Below are 24,249 nucleotides of genomic sequence, written 5' to 3'. Positions count from 1 at the left end.
AGCGCAATGACAAGAAGGGTCCAACAATCATGAATACCAAAAAAAAGAAGCACGAAGGATCATCATAAGGGTCAAATAAGAGAAGAAGTTCCGATAATCCTTCGTGATTGTCCTGTTTGCCTGCCTCTCATTCTTGATCCTCGTGATTTTTAGACTTGCCTCTTCTTCAAGCACCCGCAGTCAGCGTTGGGCATCTGTCGATGACCGCAGTTTTTTACATGACATCATAAAAAATGCGTAATTTACGTAATAAATGTAATAAATGTAAAAAACCAGCCGACGTTACTTTTCATCGTAAATCGTGAAGCTTCGCGAAGATTATACCTCACAAGGGTGATAAATCACGAGGGTCATACCGTGTAAGGGATGAATTTTACAAGGGTCAATCTCATTATTTATTGATCTCTATTGAATTCGTGGCGTCATCACCTTGTGTCTTGACATTAACTTGTCTGATTCAACATTCTTAAATGACAAAACTAATTCAATTGTGTTTGGTGGCTTTGTTGAACTCTTCAGTACAAAATGATTCTTTTCAGGTCCAACTGGGTTTTTCCCGGGCTACAGATAATAAAGCGGAAAATTCAATAAAGTTCAGTTGATAATGAGATTGACTTTCTCACAACGGAGATGACTTGTGACATTGGTCTTTTACAACGTTTGACGCTCGTGAAATTTACTCTTTACGAGGTATGAGGTCATGTTTTTGTGTTTCTTAAAATGCCGCGATTCGTGGATTTTAATCATACGAGTCAGGAAATGGTTTTATCGCCGTGTGGCATACGATATTTTATGTCTCTGGGCCCGAAAACCGCAATTCAATCGAGGAAATCGATGTTAGAATCGCGGTTTTACAATCCTAGGGACATAAAAAATGGAAATAACTCGTCGAGGTAATTTACGTAAATTACGTCGGTAAAAAACGGTGTAATTTACCAACGTAATTTCCACACTCAACCCTGCCGCCAGTATCCGATACGATTTAAATTTTGATCCGGAACTGCCACATTATCGTATTATTAACCCTGCCCCGATTTTGAGGCAACATGAATCTGGACTTTCGCTTCGTGAAAAAAATTAACAAAAATTGTAAATTCAATGGGATTAAGGAAAATGAAATATCACCACTTCAGTGCGTTGAATCCATCAATGAACACAGCTGTTCTACGTAGTCATAAACGCTCACGTAAATTTCAGCGCAGTGACTTACGAACGTGTGATTGACCCAAGAAGCTCAATCAAACTGACATGCCACTTCAGCACCCAAGACGAAACAGACTAAAATATTGTAGAAAATAGTATATTTCGTAACGAGTGCAAAAAAAAACATTTTTTCACGAGTTACGAACAATATTTTTCATCACAATGTGGCGGAAATTGGACTTTTAGGCACGCGGAGCGTGCCGAAAAGTTCACTTTTCGTCACAGCGTGATGAAAATCAAATTATTGTCCAAAGACAATGCAGTTACACCCAGGTAGGAGATGAGAAAAGGCCAATCGGCCCTTTAAGGGAAAAGACCAATTAGCCCCTTAAGGATAGGCCGAGGATGGTCCGGTCCTGGCCAACATTGGGCCACCTTCAGCCAATTTTGGCCCATTCCTCATCTCCTACTAGGGTCGCTGCATTCGCATATTTGGGAATTTCAGAGACGCACGTGACGCGTTTGCCAGGTAAATTGAGCTGCATCAACATCATTTCAATGTCCAGTGGGCACCGAATAAGTCGGAGCTATTCAAAGAATTAATTACTAAATGAAATTAATTTTTGAAATAACTCCAAAGATGACAAATACTATGAAACGACAGTGAAAACGCCGAACGTGACTAAATCAGGTATTCATGATTAAAACAGAACAAACGAAACATAAAATTTAGTATTCCTCTTCGCGGAAGTAATTCCCTTGGTCAAAATACCATTAAGATTCAAGTGAGTATTCGAGTTTTATGAAAAATCGAAAACCTGTAAAAATATTGCAATGGGATGCTTGAATATTTCATTTGATTTGAGCCATAATTATCCGCAAGTGACACCCCAAGTCGAGGATTTGGTTCTGATTGGACGTACACAGGTCTTTCAAGATCTCTCCAGACCTAGATGGAACTGGTGAGTCCTAATCAGTTCTGCGACGTACTTTTCCAGAGACCTTTCGAATCCTCAGTTCTTTTCGGTCCTGAGAAGTCCTCCTCGATGCTTCCGAGAACGCGTGATTTTACGAGCGGGCGAAGGGGAAGGCATGTATGCGGAGGGTTGAAATTTGTAGCCAACGAGGAGACGGGGTTGCAGGATATATTTTAGCCACCCTCATCTCCCCGTTTGCCGGCGGTTTTTAATTAAATGAAAAATAGTGAACGTTGATTCTGTATTTATTGACCTCCTGATGCCATGGAAACCGTCGGAGGTGACAGAAAAGGGGAAAAAAAATTTTTCATTTTCACGTGGGTCAAGGGTGAAAGTCGATTTTCGCCAAAATTGAATTTTTTTTTCTTTCGACTTTTGTTGCGTCTTTGGGGGTTTCATTGGCATCAGAATTGTTAGAAAATACAGTATCAACTTTCACTTGGCGTTTGGCCTCCGGTGAAAAATTTTTTTTTTCATTTTTCACTTTTTCCACATACTTTTGATAGTTCTGAATAGCCCGTCGCTTAAATAGTTGGAATCAACGTTCACCCGGCTAAAAAATTCGATTTTGGCGAAAATCCACTTGCCCCGGAAAACCCGAAAATCTGACCCTTTGGCTGGGGCCAAAAAAAACGGTTTCTCAGTTTTCACTTTTTCCACATACTTTTGACAGTTCTGACTAGCCCGGCGCTTAAATAGTTGGAATCAACGTTCACCCGGCTAAAAAATTCGATTTTGGCGAAAAATCCAAGATCTGACACTTTGACCCTTGTGACCCTTGGACCGACTTTCCCCCCGGAAAAATCCAAGATCCGACACTTTGGCCTCCGGTGAAAAATTTTTTTTTTCATTTTTCACTTTTTCCACATACTTTTGATAGTTCTGAATAGCCCGTCGCTTAAATAGTTGGAATCAACGTTCACCCGGCTAAAAAATTCGATTTTGGCGAAAATCCACTTGCCCCGGAAAACCCGAAAATCTGACCCTTTGGCTGGGGCAAAAAAAAACGGTTTCTCAGTTTTCACTTTTTCCACATACTTTTGACAGTTCTGACTAGCCCGGCGCTTAAATAGTTGGAATCAACGTTCACCCGGCTAAAAAATTTGATTTTGGCGAAAAATCCAACAAGACAATAATTGCAAAAAACAATAATTGCATTTTTTATTTCAATAACGCATGAGTAAACAGGGCTATGAATGCAGATTTAATATAGGCTCATAGAATTACGGTGACCGGCAAGGATTTGGAAAGTCTGAATACAAGTCCTGCTTACACCTAACAAGTGCTGAAATGGGACATAACCAGAGGTAGAAAGGTCTCAGAAGCACTTGGGAAGAGGCTTCCCAAGACCTATCCAGTTCTGAACGGAAAGACCTAAGTCGAACTTGTTAGGTCCAATTATTCGACTCGGGACGCTCTCGTAATATTCGCCACAGAAATTTCCTTCCATTTCAGTTTGTGTTCAACATCAGAACTTATTCGTAGCACCAATCGTGGAATCTGTCAGCAATAACATCAGTACTATCTTTGACCTCAAAGCAGTGATTAGTAATGTTCATCACGAAGACGTTTCTCGTCATCTTCTTCATCACATTTCTCTCGAATGAGTTTCAAATTACTAAATGAAATTAATTTTTGAAATAATTCCAAAGATGATAAATACTATGAAACGACAGTGGAAACTCCGAACGTGACACTTGCGCTTCAATTTCCTTTCGATCATCTACAGGTATTTATGATTGAAACAGAACAAATGAAACATAAAATTTAGTATTCCTTTTCTCGGAAGTAATTCCCTTGGTCGAAATACCATTGGGATTCAAGTGAGTATTCGAGTTTTATGAAAAATCGAAAACCTGTAAAAATATTGCAACGGGATGCTTGAATATTTCATTTGATTTGAGCCATAATTCTCCGCAAGTGACACGCTCTCGTAATATTCGCCACAGAAATTTCCATCCATTTCAGTTTATGTTCAAGATCGGAACATGTTCGCAGTAGCAATCGTGGAATCTGTCACCAATAACATCAGTACCATCATTGACCTCAAAGCAGTGATTAGTCATGTTCATCACGAAGACGTTTCTCGTCATCTTCTTCATCACAATTCTCTCGAATGAGTTTCAAAGTCGACCGGAAATTGACTGGTTTGAAAGTGCATACCCGCACCTATCTGATTCAGATAGCCCCCATACAGCTTTGATTATCCATTACAAGGGTGCACATGACGCTGACGCAATCAGAGACGAATTATTTGAAAAAATTATACAAACTATGCCAAGTGCATCCATTGAAATGAACGATGAAGGTATTGCGCTGAAGGAATTTGATTTTGGTAACGTATCAAAATTATCCACTTCTCTGCTCTTCATCTTCCATACTGAATATTCTGGGGACAATGTTCAAATATCCCGAGTCATGCATTCGCTAAACAAATTGGCTGACTTTTCCGTGAACTGCTATCTTCTTATCATATTGAGAACATCATCAAATTTGAACAGAAGACTGGAAGACATTCTCCACAAGGCTTGGAAGAAGACTATAATGAACATTGCGATCGTCGAGATTCGTGGGATAAATTGCAATAGGTTGACCAAATTATCCACCGACAATCAACAGTTTCATGATTGTGAAGGCAAAAAGTACAGTGCTTTCAGTAGAATTTATGACGACAGTCCAAAGCGAGTGATAATTCACCAGTTCAATCCTTTTATTAACACATTCTATCACAAGAAGTTTTCGACCAGAAGGAAACTATTTCCAAATTTTGCAAACAATATGCATGGACATGACCTGAAAGTACGTATTATTAATCAACCACCATTTGCTGCCGTCACATGGAACGAAAATAATGAAATGAAGAAAATGTCAGGGCCGAATATTGTTCTGATGCAGACTATTACTGCGAAGTTGAACGCCACTCCTGTCATTCTACCAAACCCTAAAAGTATGGAATTCTGGCTGAGCAACTTCACGGTTGAAGACTTGATTAATGAGAGTCTTAATTCGGATCTCACTGCGCATTTATGCGTTCGTTTTACTGGGCATATACTAGAGGAATCTGTGAGATCGCGGCACATCATAACTCATGAGCTGGGTGTACTGATGCCGAAAGAACGTGGGATCAACAAAATCACTCTCTATTACGCTATCGAAAGTACTGCTCTTATATTGGTCATCATGCTCACAATTTGGTTCGCGGCAATACTCCTGAAGTTTGATAAGAAATTTTTCGAGTTATCCCGCATTTTTCGCTTGATACTCTCAATTGGAGTGGATTACCAGCCGACAAGAAGCTCTCAAAGAGTCTTATTTCTCGTTGTCATCATGATAGGATTTATGTACTCGAATAATATTTACGCTTCATTAACGAATCTTGGTGTTGATCCTCTGGTAGAAAAGGAGTATAAAACATTTGAAGATATTGATAATTCAGGTTTGATACCAATTATCCGGGCTCCAGTATTCAGAAAGACGTTCAACGATGCTGTTGGGGCCAAACTGAATTTGAAAAAGAAAAGTATACAAGTGATAGATTCTTCAAACTGTCTACGAATGGCAATGGTGCATCGTAATGTTTGCTGTGTGCTGTTCAGGGCCGAGGCCGAGTTGTATGAGCGGTTGAGTCACAGGAAAGATAGTCAATACCAATTAAAATTATCAGAACCAATTTTTTGGGCTAGCGATGCAGCTTTCCGCTTCCGCCAGGGTTTGCCCGGCAAGAAGACTATCAATGAAGTTATCGACAGATGTAATGAAGCCGGTCTCATCAATAAATGGTATTGGAACATGGAAGGATCAGCGGATCCCAATAATAACACAAACGATGATTTACATGCGCAGGATAATGCAGTGCAAACTCAACTACTCATCCAACTGATTGTGGTCATTGCATTCGGACATTTACTCGCTACTCTTGTATTCATTGGGGAACTACTTGCTCATCGCTTCAAGAATTCTTCCAAGGGGAAGCGTAAGGTGCGGTTTTGTGTTTATTGAAGAAAAAAAATAAAATAAAATGATAATTTCGACTGGTAACCACTGGTTGGCTGAGGACTGCAGTGAACGGAAAATCAGCTTTCTCAGCACGTTATATCGCACGAACGTTGCAAACGATCAATTTTGTTCTTTTCGTTACTATCTTGAGACGTATTGGCCAAGAGGAATCTGACGTTTTTGTATGTGGGAGCTTTGACAATTCACTAAAATTCAAATATTGTATTGTGCAGAAAAACTTTTAGGGGAATAAAGTGTTGATGTATTATCTTATGTAGCTTTATTGAAATTAATGACCCATCTAAATAGAGAGAAATTTTTTAGGAAAATTCCACTAGTACGTGAGCTGATGTCCACACGGAGAGAACAATTCCATAAAAATTACCAGAAAAAAACCGTTGAACTTACGTTTCGAAATGTAATCCGCGAGCGAAGTAAAATTCAATAAAAAGTGTGAGTCGAAACTGAAATTGTACGAATTGCTACGTAAATTCTACGATTTGTTCCATACAAATTAACCACCCGTCTGATGACTCACCGCTGTGGGGACACGTCGTTCGGTAATTTTTCCCCAACGATTGAGAAAGTTTACGGAACGAAACGTAGAAATAACGTGCAAAAATTTTTGATTTTGGAGTGATAATAAGTCGGGAAATGTCTGTAAGATGTTACCTCTTCGGGACTAATTACGTGACAATTTTGTACTTTGTTCGGTGATGAACCTGAAAATTCACTGAAAGTTTCAGATTTCTTATCTTCCATTTCTGTAAAAATTTCCGGAAAATGATTCCCCATTGCGGATTACGTGAATTGTTCCGTAATTTTTACTGAATATTTCTCTCCGTGTGAGTGACTGGTCATGTCATGAATCTTTGTCGAGTAGTTTTTATACAATAACAAAAGTATTCCAACACCCTCCAAAGTATTATTGAGAACTCTAGCACTGAATGACGCGCTCTACCGGCCGTAGTGCGTGCTAGTGCGAGCAGGTAACTTGGAGCCACTGAATGGGTTCATGTATACAAAAGAGTTGTTTTTTGCCGGCTATTATAAAATTTTTCCTGATTTATATTATTTGTGCATGTTAACACAGTTCTAAAGTCATCCTAAGAGCAGAGAGAATACTATTTTTCAATAAAAAAATGGAGTTCGACATCAGAGTAACCAAAAACAATGAATTTTGCAGTGTACCTGGCTGCAAGAGTTCAGTCTATCGTAGTCCTACAATGCGATTCGTCCAATTTCCTTTTAAAAAACAACAGTTTCGTAAAATTGAAAACGAAATTCGGTGAAGAGGAAACAGTTGATCGTCTAATTGCTTGGAAAAAAATCTTGAGAATCGGAAAGCCAGTGACGAAATCAATGAACGTGTGTTCGTTACATTTTACCAAATACGACTTCTTCACTCAATGGAAGTTCAGCTGAGAATCTAATGAAATTATTCAATTTTCTATTACCAGTTGATTTTTCTGCGATCACTCGTGAAATAATTGGACTTTATACATTTCAATTGTAGGTGAAAATCATAAAGCTGTTCACTTAAAACTCATCAATGTCTCGTCTTGTAATTTGTCAAAGAGACAACAAATCGACACAATTCTTGCATAGACACTCTCATGATCAAACTACCTGTAGAATCCCAACGAAAACCTTACCATTTTTAATTACTCCAATTGATTTACTCCAATTGTGTGCAAGGGAGCTTATACGAACGTACGGACGATTACCTGCTCACGCTAGTTCGAATTTCGGCCGCAAGGAGGCCAAGGCATTGGCCACGCCCCCCTCATAATTCCCGATATCCTAAAGTCTCTCGCAGCATCACTAATTATATAACTTAGTAACATAATAGCATATTATGTCATCAGGCGATAAAAGTATTATCTGATTATAATCGCCTTCGGCTCGGATTATAAACCCACATTCGCCAGCTAATGCTTTTATCGCCGTGTGACGTACGATATTTTATGTTGTTGGGCCCGAAAACCGCGACCTAACCGAGCAAAGCGACGTTAGAATCGCGGTTTATCGGGCCTAATGACATAAATAGGTTTTTCTCAAGTCGTCTATTGCTCGCAGTTATAGAAGAACCCTAAGGCAGCAGAGGGAAACATCGATCCGCACAACGTTTCGGTCCAATTTTTTGTCTGTTATTTACAGTTATAGACAGTAAATACACTATTGAAAGCCAATTGATTATCGAAATTTTTATGGAAGGTCGAAGGCGTATGAATGCACAGTCATTCTCGAATATTGTATCAGTCATAACATTTGAATAACATTTTCCGACGCTCAAATTAGAGGGTATTTGCTTCGCATGACAGCTGTCGTTTTTAGTAAATAAAAATACTTTACGAGTCATAATAGGACAGTCGAGACTGTTCATCAGAGAGTCATTTACTGGGAAGAAGGCTCTTCGACAGATAGTTTTCATAAAATTTCTGACTCATTAAAACAATTGTGATTAAACAAATAATTGTGTTCGCCATAATAATGTTCACCATAAAGTATCTTGTGATTTTCTTCATCATAATTCTACCTGATGAACTCCAAAGTCGACCACAAGTGGACTGGTTTGAGAGTATAAATACACTATTTACTGCCCATAAAATACATACAGCTTTATTCATACATTCCAATAACACAGATGATTCTGATATAAAAGACGGATTGTTTGCAAAAATCATGGAGTCTATTCCCAGTGTATCATTCGAAATGGACCACGAAGGTATTGTGCCAAAAGACTTGGATATTGGTGTTTTATCAAAGCTATCAACTTCTTTGCTCTTCATACATTATGCTAAATATTCTGGAAACCCTGTTCAAATATACCGCGTAATGCATTCGATCAACAAGTTGGCAGACTTTTCTGTAAACTGCTATCTTCTTATCGTGTTGGAAACATCATCAAATTCCAGTGAAGAAATCGAAGATATCCTGCAACACGCTTGGAATAAAACTATATTGAACATGGCGATCGTAGAAATTCGTCTAGCAGCGAATTTCAATACATCTACCACAGTAATTGCTGAGATCTCAAAATTTTCTGATGAAGCTAACCGCGGACTTCACAAGAATATTGCAAGTCGAGTGATAATCCATCAGTTCAATCCATTCATCAAGAAATTTTACCACCTGGAATTTTCTTCCGGGAAGGAGTTATTCCCCAATTATGCGAAGAATATGCACGGGCATGGGCTGAAAGTGGTTATTGTCGATCAACCGCCATTTGCTTCCGTCACGTGGAAAGAAGATGGCGAAGTGGGGAAAATGTCGGGGCCGAATATTCTTCTGATGCAGACTATTACTGAAAAATTGAATGCCACTCCTGTCATTCTACCAAAACCTAAGAATATGAGGTTCTGGCTGAGCAACTTCACGGTTGAAGACTTAATTAATGAGAGTCTCAATTGGGATCTCACTGCGCATTTATGCGTTCGTTTTACTGAGCATATACTGGAGGAATCTGTGAGATCGCAGAACATTATAACTCATGAGCTGGGTGTACTGATGCCGAGGGGCTATGCGATTAACAATAAAATCATAAATAACATTCTTGAGAGCAGTGCGCTTACACTGGTGATGATGCTAGCCATTTGGCTCGCAGCGATCCTTCTGAAGTTCGATCGGAAATTTTGGAAGCTGAGCACTATTTTTCGCTGGATATTCTCAATTTCAGTACATCATCAGCCTTCCAGAAACTTCGAACGAATTTTCTTTTTCGTTGTCGTCATGCTGGGGTTCATATATGCGAATAATATTTATGCCTCATTGACCAATCTCGGTGTTGATCCTCTCGTAGAAAATGATTATGAAACACTGGAAGCCATTGATGATACAGGGTTGACTCCAATGATACGGAATCCACTATTCCGAAGAACATTTAAGAATGCGACTGGTGTTGAACTGAATTTGAAAAGAAGAAGTATCAGAGTAATGGAGATTACAGACTGTACTCAAATAGCAATATTGCATCGTAACGTTTGCTGTGTTCTATTTAAGAGCGAGGCTGAGTATCACAAACAGTGGAGTCGCACCAAAAACGGTGAAAACCAATTGAAATTTGCGGCACCAATTTTTTGGTCTCATCACGCAGCTTTCCTCTTTCGCCAGAGTTTGCCTGGAAGAAAGAATATAAATAAAGTTATTAAGCGATGTTCGGAAGCTGGCCTTCTCAGTAAATGGTACACACATATGACGAGAGGTTTCGGCGGCATCGCGGAAGATGTTGCGCACGTGACGGATGACTTGCATACTCTACGGGGACAACTTATTGTAGTCGCTGCACTTGGCCATTCGCTTGCTGCACTTGTATTGATTGGAGAACTGCTCACTCATCGTTTCAGAAATTCTTTCAAGAAGAAGTGCAGAAGAACTAAGAAATCACATTAGCTTGTAGCAAATTACAGCCTTAGGGGTGTCAATCGTGTTTCACAAAAAAAAGTGGGAAATTGCTTTCGTCACAACATAGTTAATATATTATTTTTATTACTCATATTTCTTTCCTACTACCATTACGGCTTTATAGGCTGCCTATTCGTCTGCCTTGCCTCTCTCACTTCTCTCTTCTGATTTTTATCTGCGTTACCATGGGCCGTCTTACTCTTAACTGTACCCCATTTGGGCTAGCATTGCACGGGAAACCATGGGAAAACCCCGGTCGAACAGCCGGCCGATTCTGCAGAGCCCTAATGTGCACACTGACTAGAGGACCACATTAGGCCACTACACCGTGTCTACCTTCCGAAATTTTTGGGCGAGGGTGTTCCTAAGTGGTCACCCATCCAAGTACTAACCGCGCTAGACGCAACGCGAGGGGCTGGTCACTCCTCAATCGAGTGACTCAGTGATTTCCCGAATCAGATGATTTCCTGTGATTTCCTATTGATTTCTGTGATTTCTCGAATGATTTTTGTGATTTTTCAATCAGCATTACAAATCATATTTTTTGTGATTTTCATGATTTCTAGTAAATTCTAATGATTTCTTGATTTCAAGAAATCATTAGAATCCAGTGATTTCGGGACCAAAGTGGGGCATCTGTCAATAATGGCAGTTTTCTACGTGACGTTACAATACGTAAAGATGTCAAAAACTTCATAGTGTCACATGTCGTGATTGGATGAATTCGAACACACCAATACCGTAACAAAAATTGTAGAGTTGAAACTGCAAAATCAATTTCGATTATACACTGCAAAATCAATTGCAAAATCATACAAAATCAAAAACAAAATCCAGCGGAAAAAACTTAGAAAATTTTGTGCCCAATAATTCTAAGAGAAAAATTCAAACAGAAATTCGAAATCTATTGACTTTATCTTATTGAATATCCAATAGAATCAGCGCAAAAAACAAATAGAATAGAAAACCCCCATAGAATTCCTATAGAATTCCGAATTTTCTAGCGAATTCGCAAGGTTTTCCATTGAATTTTTGCATGCGTGATGTGTTTGAGGAGCCTTGTTTGCCTCGACCTCGTTCACCTTTCAAGTTATCCATTCATTAACTATTAACGAATATTTATTTGGTCATATTCAACTCTACGATTCCTTAATAGTTAACGAATTTCGTTTGGCATAACTGAATAATTCTATCAGTGCACACTAAACCGTTTAGAAAAGTGCACTTTTGAAGCTGATATCACAACAACAAAATTATGGCATTATGATACCGAGGAATGCGATGAACTTGGCAAGTTATATAAGGCACGCTACCGGGCCAGTCACAAACTCGAGACTAATTTTCCTGAATCTGCCCCGTCTTCTATCAACTTACCATGTTTCACCTTGGCTAAATAAATTTCTTCAATTGCAAAAATAACTTTCAATTTTGAATTAATAAATTAATTTCAACACTGTCCACTTATTTTTTTTCCTTTATTCCTTACCAAATATCGGTACAATTTTAATTTAAAAAACGTTCCACTTGAATAACCCACACAACCTTCTTCTCTGCGAAAAAATGGGTAAATAGTAGAAAAAAGATCGCTCAACGATAATAAACAGAGGAGAAATAAACATTCAATTAAATACTACACGTGGAGGAGAGGTGAATGATACTTTCAAGTTCATAAAAATAACTTAAGCTAAATGTCACAAATGATACATCAGTTCTGCGCTCTACGCGTGTTAGAATGTGATTTTATATCTAAAATGAAGAAACAAATGATGATTCACCAATGCAAAAAAATGGGCATTCCATTCAATGTTCGTTGGCATTTTTCAAGGTTTCTGATATTTTTAGACCCTTTTGAACGCCTCTAGTCTATTCAATTCGACGATGAAGTTTCGCAATTGTACAAAACGTTCAGCAGGAACCTACGTAAGAATGTTTTAATCTGATAGTTTTCAAAAATGAAATAATTTAACGACGTCAACGTGTTCTGAAAGAAAAGGTATAACTTGGGTAATAGTTCAAGAAGGACCAACTCAGTCCTATTCACAATAGAAAACGATCTCAACTGAAATTTAACCCTAGTTTGGGCACCATACGCTACCCTGCGACTTAGGCCACCTTCACGGGAACTCTGATCCACCGCTGAGTTATTTTGGCTCCAGTACTACCGAACAGACCTTCTCATTCCGAGAGTCACTCAATTTTCAGACACTTTTCTCATGTTAATTCCCAGAGGAACTTCGGACACTTTTACTGAATTTACATATCAATCATTATTTTTCGTGTCACGGGACCTGAAAAACCCTATTTTCGTGACGCTGCGCGCCACGAAATTGGCGTTTTTCACGTCCCTCGACACGAAAATTAATATACACACCTCGCCATGGAAAACACATCACCCTCCCCCACGTGCTTGCCATCCTCGCCTTCGGCTCGGAAGGCAATCTTGCGCGTGGGGTACGGTGATCTGTTTTCCAAGGCTCGAGCATGTAATGTACTATTTGAGGGCTGAAATGTATATCAACTCAAGGGGGGGGGGGCAGATGGAATTTGAAAGTCTTCGATTAATGAAAATAACTGTCAAGGGACTTTTGATATATCATGGGGTACCTAAAATATACGAAAAATTTCAGGCGAAAAATTTCAGGATTTTCGTGCTTTTGGCTTTGAAATGCTCCTTGCACCACAATTTTCATCCAATTCAAACTTTTTTTTTTCAAAAAGCTCATCAGATTCCATAGAATAAAACTAGTTTTTTTCGATTATCTCAATTAGATCACAGAAAAATTCAATTTTTTCGGTTTACTTATTTTTTCCTTTTTTCAAACCGTATGAAAATGATTATTCTCAGTAGTTGAACATCAAAATAGTATATACAAGCTGATTTCAGGAGAAAAATTATACATATACGCTTTTGAAGTTAACAAAAATCTTTAGTTGACGAAACCGAAAAAATTTAATTTTTCTATGATCTAATTGAGATAATCGAAAAAAATTCCTAGTTTTATTGCATGGAAGGTAAACGAAAACAAGATTTTGAAAGAAAACAAGTTCAAATCGGATGAAAGTTGTGGTGCGAGGAGCATTTCACAGAAAAAAACAGAAAAAACGACATTTTCGTCTGACGTTTGGGGTAAAATGGGTTGGGTATGAAATTTTTCTTTTTTTTAGGTACCCATGATATCTCAAAGTCACTTCATAGTTATTTTTATCAACCAAAGACTTTCAAATTTCACCTGGGTCCCCCTTTAAATCTCAACATTCATCAAAACTTTTCACTACTAAACTAAATACTGCAGCTTGGACGTACCAGCCAGCTATCTGCATTCAACTTTTTAACTACCTCCCTATTCATTTTGTTCTTACTTAGAACTTGACCGTCAATGGGCTCTCAAACTTGTAAGTCCAGAATGGGCGAAATATTTCACGATGACTTGTACATGAATACATGTCTCAATAAATTCATTAAAACTGTAGGAATTTCTGTAATATATTACAAAGCATTATCACTTGAACGATATTTCATGAGAGTTCAATGAGTTCCTGAGTTAAATGAGTTAAATGAAATTATTCCTTTTCAAATTTCAACTGAGATACTGCTTCCTTGGCGGAGGAATTAAATTAACCTTTTTTAAGCCACAATACTGAGTTAGATCTATTTGAATTGAAATTTTAAGATAGATATTCTTGAATCATCCCTCTGAGTTACGCCTTTTCTTCTAGGACACGTGCTTCATGATTTCAAATTGCCTTAAAACTAAAAAAAAATATCAAAAAATCCTAGAAGAGTCGGATTAATGAATAGGAAAAAGATTCAACATTTCTTTGACCCGAAAAAAAAAGACGGAAAACCTTTAAATCCCAGTGATGGTTCAAAATTATCCACTCAATTTATCCAGTGTTGAATTACACAGCATTTCGATGGGATTTATCTCCAACAATGTTACATAAAAAAATATTTATGTTAAAGCCCGGCTCCATTATCTGCCGAACGTTATTTAAATTGATTTTTTTGTTTGATTTTTATCTCGAAATTGGAACTAGATGTCCCATCACTCACGGACACCCAAAAATTCTGAATTTAGATTTAAAAAAAAAAGGAAAAAAATCTGAACATTTTGAAAGAGCATTTTTCACTAATATTGAGGAATTATTTCAAGAGGAAATAGAAATAATATATAATTACCATGGGGGAGTACAGAGGAAATAAAAAAATTTCGGGGATTTCTGAGTGACGGGGCTCCGAGTTGAAATTTCGAGATAAAAATCGAAGAAAAAACGCAATCTAGATAACGTTCGGTAAATAATGGAGCCAGGCCTTAAGTCGGCAGAAATTTAAAGAAGCCTGAGGAAATTGAGTGCATATTGATCTTCATCATAATCGTAATCATCGTAAGGATTGAACATATTGAACTCATCGTCATCATAATCGTAATCGTAATCGTCGTCATCATCAAAATAATCATCAACGTCGAAGTCTGAATCACTGCCATCATCAAAGCCTTCGTCCTTCCCTTCGACACTCAAAAGAGGAGAGTAGTCCTCCTCACCCTCATCCCAATCGTCTTTAATAGAATTGCTGACCACGAGATGAAGCTCCAGATTGTTGGTCCTTTTTTTAGTGATTTTAGTGGCTTCATAGAGAACCCTCTCACCCACTCCAGTGTCTGCCACATTCAGGTACTCTAGTTTGGATGAATACTTTATCAATGATATGATCCCATCGTCGAACACAGAGTCACAACTCTCGCACTCCAATTTTTTAAGATTGTGCATTCCAGCGAGTGGTGCGTCTGTGATTTTGAATACGTCGTTGAGGATGAGTTCTTCGAGATGAGATAATTGTAGTAAATGTTTGATCCCAGTGTCTTCGACGTTGATGCATTTGCTGAGATTCAAATACTTCATGTTCTCGCAGTTTTCAGCAATTTGACGTAAGAAGTTGTTGTCCACTTCGATGACTTTGGTGAGGTTGAGATGCTCCAGCTTGGTGAGAACGTTCAGGTGTGGGGGTTCTCCTCTGATCGAACAGTTGGCGATGGAGAGGAAGGTGAGTTCAGGCTTTTGCCTTATGACTCTCATCATGTTTGGCTTCAGGCAGAAACCATTGAGGGTCAGGGCTGTAAGTTTGGTGAGACTCTGGAATGCCTGTGAAAAAAATTCAATGCATTAATTCTAATGTGCAGAACGAAAATAATTCGATTATTTTTTTTTAATCCATTCAGAAAATAGTGGAAAAACACAAGTAGAACTGATTTGGATAATTGCAGAATATCATTAGAAGAATGAAGTTTAAGCTCTAAACAGTAAACTTTAGTGTCATAAGGAAGAATAAATTCAAAAGGTAGAAAAAAAATTATTCATCATTGATCATTTTTCATGTGTAAGAAATTCATCCGTCAAATTCTTTCTGCAATTATTCTCTTAAATAATAGGCTTTCAGGGTTCCGCGTCTTATTTTCCCTGAAACTTTTTCCCCGTCATTTTTTCCCTACGACATTTATCCCCCAGCAAAGTCTCCCAAAAAAGACAGTCCAGCCCTTTTTTCCACCATTAAAACCTCTTCACAGAGAAATTTATACAACAAAAATGAATAAAGAAATAAATAAATACAGAAAAATGACTGAACTGATGAACATTTTTAATGGAATTAGCAAATACAATAACGGTCATACACGAAATTCGTCATGAACAAAGAAGACAACAATCAGTAATAAATAGAACAATTACAGAGTACAATATGGCTCACACGTGTAAGATAACCGATGTAGTCATTTTCACTAAACTCAGAGAAAATACGCTTCACTCGGGCGTCAAAATCACGGTATTTTTTCTTTCTCGGTGGAGCCTCACGTCCTGCTCCCAATTGAAAATCGATAACTCGAGCTATTGTTGTTCAGAAGAGTCTTGTGTCATTACTCATATACAAAAAAAAATATTATCCCCAAAATAAAAGGGAAAAATGTCGGGGAACGAGTGGGAGAGGAAAAAACGTCGTGAGAAAAAAATGTCAGGGAAAAAATGTCGGGGAGAAAATGTAGGGGAAAAAGTGTCGGGGAATATAAGACGCGATACCGCTCTCAGAGTTTTTCAACTCAATGTCTAGTATCAATCTAATCCTTCATCTTCTAATCCGCGCCAAAGACGTTTGTCCTTCTTCTACTACTTTTTGATTTCATAAAGAATTTTTTAAAATCATTATTCGATTTGAAATTATTTTTCTCAAAGAAATCTGATTGTCCATTCGTTTGAAATTCCTCACTTGGCTTTCTTTTCATTTCTTTGTATTTTTTGTAGAAAAATTTCTACTTCCCAGTAAGAACCAAACAAAACTTTTTCTTTGTTTCCTTCATTAGAGAACCTGGATGATCTTGATTCAAGAACCCAAAATTCCTCAATTCCAGAGCCAAGATTTAAAATAGGAGAAAATGTGCCTTAATTTAAGTTACAATTATATCGGATTGAGTAAACACTAGTAACAATTCGCATATGAAAAAATTCAATAGAAAACCTAGCGAATTCGCAAGAAAATTCTGTTGAAAATGTACAGGAATTCGCTGGGGTTTCTATGGGATTTCTATTGAAATTCTACTGAAACATTCTATTTGGTTTTCTGCGCTGATTCTATTGGATATTCAATAAGAAAAAGTCAATAGATTTCGAATTTCTGTTTGAATTTTTCTCGTAAGATTTTTTTACAATAATGCTTGGACTTTTCCAAATTTTTTCCACTCGGATTTTGTAATGCAAAACAAAACATAATCCAGCGGAAAAAACTTGTGCTCAATAATTCTAATAGAAAAAATCTCAAGAGAAAAATTCTAACAGAAATTCAAAATATATTGACTTTTTCCGTTCGAATATTCAATAAAATCAGCGCAAAAAAGTAGAATTTTCCAATAGAAATCCTATAGAAACCCCATTGAATTGCAATAGAATTTTCTAGCGAAATCGCTAGGTTTTCCATTGAATTTTCTCAGGCGTGTTCCAACTTCTTTATTTGATTTTTAGAGAAAGTGTTCTTAAAATAAGAGGAAATTTAATTCATTTCCAATAACTTTGCTCGCACGATTCCACTACGATAGAGCTCTAAAGTTTAGAGATTTTTACTGGAAACGATGAACTTTTTTCAGTGTCCTGGGGGAAAAATCAACTGACTCTATCACACAGTTTGCATAATTTACAATAAATCAATTGATGATTTATGTACCACACAATCGGGTTAAATGTATTCATTCGCATTTAAGACCTAAAACATTAATACTCACATTAGGAGCTACACGAGGTAGAAAAACATAAGTCGGAAGATGAGCATCAGCAAAATGAGCCCAGAGATGTATTTCAGTGAGCGTCTCATGGGGCAGAGCCAGAAAAAAATCTCCAGGAAAATGCTGTCTGATTCCCTTAATCTCCAAGTACTTCAACCTCTGCATTTGTGGAAAAAGTTTGGCACAGTTTTTGTCATAATGAACGAGCTCAATCTCCAGTCTCACTAGATTATGACAGTGTTGACCAACAAGTGGAAGAATTTTGGAATTGCAAGGGTCAGCAAGTTGAAGTCGGTTCAGATAACGGCCGCATTTCCTGATGATTCTTCCGATGCATTGATTTGTTCTGGTGGCTTCTGGTAATTTTAATAGATCACTCTTCTCAGGAAGAGCTGAAGCGAAGTCTAGGGTTTTAATATCGTCCCAGGCCAACTGAGCAACATCTTTCCATCGCTTGCAAACTGTCAATAATTAAAATAATGAATTTTGGTTATTTTATTCATATTCTAAATCATATTCGAACTCACATGCGAAAGGTTCCGAGTTTAAATCCCGGCCGGGTAGAATGGTGCGATCTAACCATTCAAAGTTTTGATCATCATCGCAGTATACCCTAACCGGGTCGAAACGATATAAAATAACGATAAAAAAAAATACTACCGTTACGGTTTCAGAGATGCCTCACTTCTTCAACCTGTTATGCCTCTTCTACTCTTCTCTTCTCCTCGATGCTTTGATAAATATTATCACAAGGAATATTTTGCCGTCAAGAAAATTCAATTCAGTCACGTAGTTTTCGAGATATTGAGGAACAAAGATTTTTGAGAAATTGCGGTATCTTGGAAACTACTTGACCGATTGAGCTGAAATTGCGCCCAGAAGTGGTCGAAAAAGATACCAATTATGTGACAAAATTTCAGATTTTTAGCTTCAATTTTAGTTCTTTTTCTGTGAAGATTTATAAAAATTTTCCGAAAAATTCGCACACACATCCGACCATACAAACACCCATTTTCGAAAAACATCATATCTTCACGTTTGCTGACATTCTCCGGCATTTCCAGGTAAAATTAGATAGTCAAAATCAACGATTATGAAGCTTCTATTCGGAAGCAAAAAAATTGAGACGACAGGAAAATATATTTCCTAAGAGCTCAAAAATTATTTACATTTTTAGAAAGTTGAAAATTCATTGAGTTGACTAATATTCCATTGGAATTGATTTAAAGTTTCAAGTTGAATTAACATGGGAAGATCATTGTCGAAATTTTCTTTCATTTCGCCCATTCAAACCGTTTGTCTTATTCTGCTACAAAAAAAACGTTAAAAAGACAATTACCGACGTTCCAACGGCAGAATTTATCACAGCCTATCAAAACTTTATTTTTGTATTGATAAAGAAAGAATACAAAAACAACATCAATCAAAATTTGGGTAAAAAAGGAAATAGAGTTGTACTATTGTTTCTCCTTCTTTCCTAGCAAGAACTATGATCGATTTTTTTTTCATTGCATTTCTTCTTTTCTAACAGAGAAGTAAATTTTTCATGGGTTTTTGTCCTGGATGAGCTCAGAATTCGAGATCGGAACGAAAATCGTTTCATCAAATTCATTCAGAGTAATTCTATTTTTTTAATGACCACAAGGCTCCTATCACAAGCATCTATTTCATTTTTTACCCAAATGAATTAGCGGAATTCACCCCTTCCCTACCACCTCACCCTGTTGTGCAATAAACACTATTTGAAAATTTTTAAAAATTCCTCTCTGTCCATCACAAACACAATGAAGAACAAATATTTAATTTTTATTAATTTTACCTGCTTCAATCGTAAGTCGTTCATCCAGGGAAAGGTACTTGAAAATCCTGGCTAAACAATCGTCATTCAGATTGTTGATTAAATCAGGACCACTTGGCTCCTCAGGAGGGAGAAGTAGAGGTTTCTCAGTCTTCTTCTTGGGTTTGCTAGTTGTTGCTTTCTCTGTAATCACACGAACGATTGAGGAGATATTGCGGAGAAATTTCAAAGGCCCTAATTTGGTAAACATGCACCTGAGAGTTCTTGACAATCGTTGGGAGCCGCAAAAAAGTGAAAAATAATGGGTTGAATTCATTGAATGATGGCTCAAAGAAATTATTTGGATTCTCTTCGACCGAGTTCGGAGATGAAGGTGATAGCTGTAATCGTTGTTTTGATTTCTCTCTATACTATAAAAAACCAAATCAACTTTTGGTGATAAAAATTTGGTACTCGAAATTGAGACTCCACAATCAAGGGTCACAAGGGTCAAAATAAGGATCACCAGTAGGGAAGTGAGCGACAAAAATGACCGGTAAAATGACGGTCAATTACCGCGGTCATGACGGGTAATTACCATGTCCATAAATCTGACGATTCGGTCAGGAATTCGAAAAATGACCAATTTAATTCTGACGGTCAATTCTCATCTATATGGATGACACCGAGAAATTTTTATTCGGTTACTCGGTGTCGACAAGGTTGCTGGCAGTCATAGGAACCCTACGTCGCCACTAGGGGTCTATGCGACACTACTGTCGGTGTCAAAAGTAGAGACCACTCGAAATAAACGTCTATAACTCGACGAAAAAAAATCGTAAAAATATGGGACCAACTGCACTGTGTAATATAAGTATTTCACTCGCCCAATACGAAGTTTCAAGTTTTCAATTTGATTAGTTTATTTATAATCGCTGTGAGAAGCCGAAAAACCCCCGATTTTCAGGGTTCGTAAAAGTCGGCAAACTTTGAACCGCTATCATACGTACGAAAAAACTTTTTTTTTAATCGTCAATTTTTCCAGAGATTCGTTGAACCCTTGGGAAGCCAACGAGAGAAGAAAAAACTCAATATTGTAATAATTATTTATTTAATTAATAGAAATGTCGATATCTCGTTGTAGAATTGCCGAACCGACCTCAAAAAAAAGATGCATTCTGAATTCAATGTAAAACACATTCGGTCAATATTTTTCTAATAAACAATCTCCGTTGATTAAAAAAAAATCGAGAAAATTGGTCAAAAAAAGTGCTGTTAAAATGATCATAGCTCATGGGGTTTATGGGCCCGCTCACCGTCGGTCCCTCAAAAATTGACAACACATTTGCGTCCCAAAGGCCCAAACCGAACTGAAAAATGACGGGCATTTCACATCGCTAGTCACGAGGGTCAGAATAAGGGTCACGAGGGTCGAATGAAGAGTCACAGGGCTCAAATTGAGGATCATACAAGTCAGAATAAGGGTCACGAGGGTCAGATTAAGAGTCACGAGGGCAGGATTAAGGGTCACAACGGTCAGATTAAAGGTCATAAGGGTCACGGGAGTCAGATTAAGGATTATGGACGTCATATGGGCGTTGGCGAGCGGAGCGAAATTAGAATAATTTTAAAAAAATTTAGATTTCATAAAAATTACAATTCCGACGATATCTTTGGATATCGTGCTCTGAATTCATTCAACGAAAGCTGAAGATGTTGGTTAGGAAGCTACTCCGTCGAAATTAAAAGATCGTTAGGATAGCTATATTCGTTGATTTGATTTCAATGATAATTTTTGTAAATTTCGAATTTTTCATAAATTGCTCCGAAAGTGAACTTTCTGATGGTTTCTTCAAATATGATGTTTCAAATTCATTCCATAATATAGATAGCATTATTCTTCTATTCGATTTATAAAAGAGTTTGGAAATTATTCTCATAGCATTCAAAAGTTTGTTGGTTTTCATCTTTCGGGAAATTTACTTCCACTGATTAACTGAATAAAAAAACGCAAGATCAAAAATGGTTCAATTATCACTTAAACGACCTACTTCGACTTTACTTTCATCGAATAAATGGATAGTACAGATATATGTTATTTCATATTTGAGATCTCATTAAATATTAAACTAAATTAAAAATATAACACAATTGATTAAAGAAGATATTTCATTGAATTTAATGAAATAATATGGAACGATGAATATATATTATAGAAGCAGATGGGTTAAATCACTATTTCAGGAAGGATATTGCTAATTTATTAGCACAAACACTATAATATATTAACATAAAGGAGTTTCCCACTTGTTTCTTTGATTTCCTTGGCAAAAAGAAAAGAATAATAGAATGAAAAAAAATTATAAAAATTGAGCCGAAAAAATTCTACAGAACCCTATTAACTTTTTCTATAGAATATTTTCTATTGAACATAGAATGGTCTAGGGAATTCGCTAGGTTTTCAATTGATTTATTCCATGCGTGACCCTTAGAAGTCTGCTTCGTTCACATTTAAAAAAGCAAAGAGAATTTTTCACTAGAATTCCAGTAAAAATTCTGTAGACACCTCATTCTTTTAGAATTCCGATGGAATTCCAATAGAATTTTTAGCGAATTCGCTAGGTTTTCTACTGATTTTTTTCATACATGATTCTTCGGAGTTTGCTTCTTTTCCATTTTAAAAAAACAAATAGAATTTTGCAATAGAATTTCAATAGAAATCCTATAGAATTCCTATAGAATTGCAATGAAATTTTCTAGTGAATTCCCTCGGTTTTCAATTGATTTATTTCATAGATGTCCCTTAGAAGTTTGCTTCGTTCACATTTAAAAAAGCAAATAGAATTTTTCACTAGAATTCCAATAAAAATTCTGTAGACACCTCATTCTTTTAGAATTCCGATGGAATTCCAAAAGAATTTTTAGCGAATTCGCTAGGTTTTCTACTGATTTTTTTCATAGATGATCCTTGGGAGTTTGCTTCGTGTCCATTTAAAAAGACAAATAGAATTTTGCAATAGAGTGTCAATAGAAATCCTATAGAATTCCTATAGAATTGCAATGAAATTTTCTAGTGAATTCCCTCGGTTTTCAATTGATTTATTTCATAGATGTCCCTTAGGTTTGCTTCGTTCACATTAAAAAAAGGAAATGGAATTTTTCAATAGAATTTTCTAGCGAATTCGCTGTTTTCTGCTGATTTCTTTCATACGTGACCACCCGTAGAATTCCTATAGAATTTTAATGGAATTTTCTAGCGAATTCGTTAGCTTTTCTATTGATTTTTTTCGTACGTGACCCTTAGGAGTTTGCTTCGTTGCTATTGCTTTGAGGATCCTGCATACCGAGAACTCTCAGCTTCATTGGGATGAAATCCAGGGACTTCAAATTTCCTGTCATTTATTCAAACAAGAACAAGAATTTTCGAATAATTGCAGAAAACATCCCGAGAATGCTAAGAATGTTCAGTAACCTGTCATCGATAACGACCGGCCAGGGAAGGAAGAATTTGTCGATAAATGGGGGTTAGAAATCAGATTACAGATGAAAAAATCATGTGAGATCATCATCCGAATGACATAATACCTCCGCAAAATTGTCGATTATTCAATATTGTTACGTATCTACTCACTTTTATGGTTTGGCACGTTGGAACGACGCTGAGGGGTAAATCTTTTCATGATGAAGCGATTAAATGTAGATTGGGCTGAATGAACTTCTACAGAGCAAAGCTAGACGGCCATGCAGTTACTCTGATGTTCAATCTAACTGAATTCAACTTGGTCCAACAGAATTCTAGACACAAAAGGCCCCTGTCCTCTACCTTTTCTTTGTTTATGCACTCGCACCTTATGTTTTGGTTTCAGTCCGTAACAGCAGCCATTTTGAGAGTGAATCGAGCCATATTCGCAGTCAAAGATATTCTGTCCGGTCAAAAAAGCGGTCAATTGTCCATTTTGAATTTGACATCAACGTCCGGAGAGAAAATCTACAGATATAATTTTTTATGTGAATTGACAATAGTCTAACGCATTATATTTCCCGTATGAAGTTTATTTTATCATAACGAATACTTGAAAAAATTCAAGGAGTTCGACAATTTTTTCTTTCCTTAAAATCATTTTCAACATTTCTAGTTGAATATCAAAGTACATTCGATTCAAATTTCAAACTACACTAATTGTGAGAGAAAAACAAATTCTTAAACAAGTATTGGTTGGGCCATCAAAATCGCTAGTTGACAATTACCAAGAATTTTTTTTCAAAACAATTTCTTTAAAACAATTGTTTTTTTTCCAAACAATTTCCTTGATTTAAATTTGAAAGTCTCAAACATGAATAATTCCTCGGCTTTCATTAACAACAAAATATTTGGTTAAAATATTTTATCCCTAAGTTACAACATTGCTATCACATAATTATTATTATTTTATTTAAGATGTATTTCTTATCTGTGAATAGCCGAAACGAAAAACTACTATCCCTTGTTTCGCAACAAACGAACATTTTTCGGAAGCTACACGTGTGAAAAAATTCAATAGAAAAACTTGGCGACAAGAGTTTTTCCAATACTATTTTATCGAAGTTTCATGATAATACAAATAGTATTCTTTCTTGGATTTATACAAGAACTCTCACACAAGGAATCTAATACAATTGATTGAGGGATAACAGAAAGCCGCTAACTTTT

General features: G+C 36.9%; 3 protein-coding genes across 3 annotated transcripts; 2 read left to right on the top strand and 1 right to left on the bottom strand.

Moving 5' to 3' along the window:
- The first annotated feature begins 4,184 nt into the window (after positions 1–4,184).
- Positions 4,185–6,119, top strand: LOC114841087. The gene has a single exon (XM_029125958.1). It carries the CDS (start codon positions 4,185–4,187, stop codon positions 6,117–6,119), a length of 1,935 nt encoding a protein of 644 aa, XP_028981791.1.
- A 2,490-nt stretch (positions 6,120–8,609) lies between these two features.
- On the top strand, positions 8,610–10,508 carry LOC114841086. The gene has a single exon (XM_029125954.1). It carries the CDS (start codon positions 8,610–8,612, stop codon positions 10,506–10,508), a length of 1,899 nt encoding a protein of 632 aa, XP_028981787.1.
- A 2,790-nt stretch (positions 10,509–13,298) lies between these two features.
- LOC107036130 (F-box/LRR-repeat protein 14) lies at positions 13,299–23,423 on the bottom strand. Its single transcript, XM_015253871.1, has 4 exons — positions 23,191–23,423; positions 19,602–19,763; positions 17,783–18,243; positions 13,299–15,662 (listed from the first exon to the last, which is right to left on the bottom strand). Exons 1-4 carry the CDS (start codon positions 23,237–23,239, stop codon positions 14,850–14,852), a joined length of 1,485 nt encoding a protein of 494 aa, XP_015109357.1. The 5' UTR covers positions 23,240–23,423; the 3' UTR covers positions 13,299–14,849.
- Between the last annotated feature and the right edge of the window lie 826 nt (positions 23,424–24,249).

Source organism: Diachasma alloeum, unplaced genomic scaffold (assembly GCF_001412515.2).
Source record: "Diachasma alloeum isolate Michigan unplaced genomic scaffold, Dall2.0 Dall_scaffold_00206, whole genome shotgun sequence".
Classification (NCBI taxonomy): Eukaryota; Metazoa; Arthropoda; class Insecta; order Hymenoptera; family Braconidae; genus Diachasma; species Diachasma alloeum.
The sequence above is the reverse complement of the archived record's forward strand: the minus strand, read 5'-3'. Positions and strand labels throughout refer to the sequence as shown.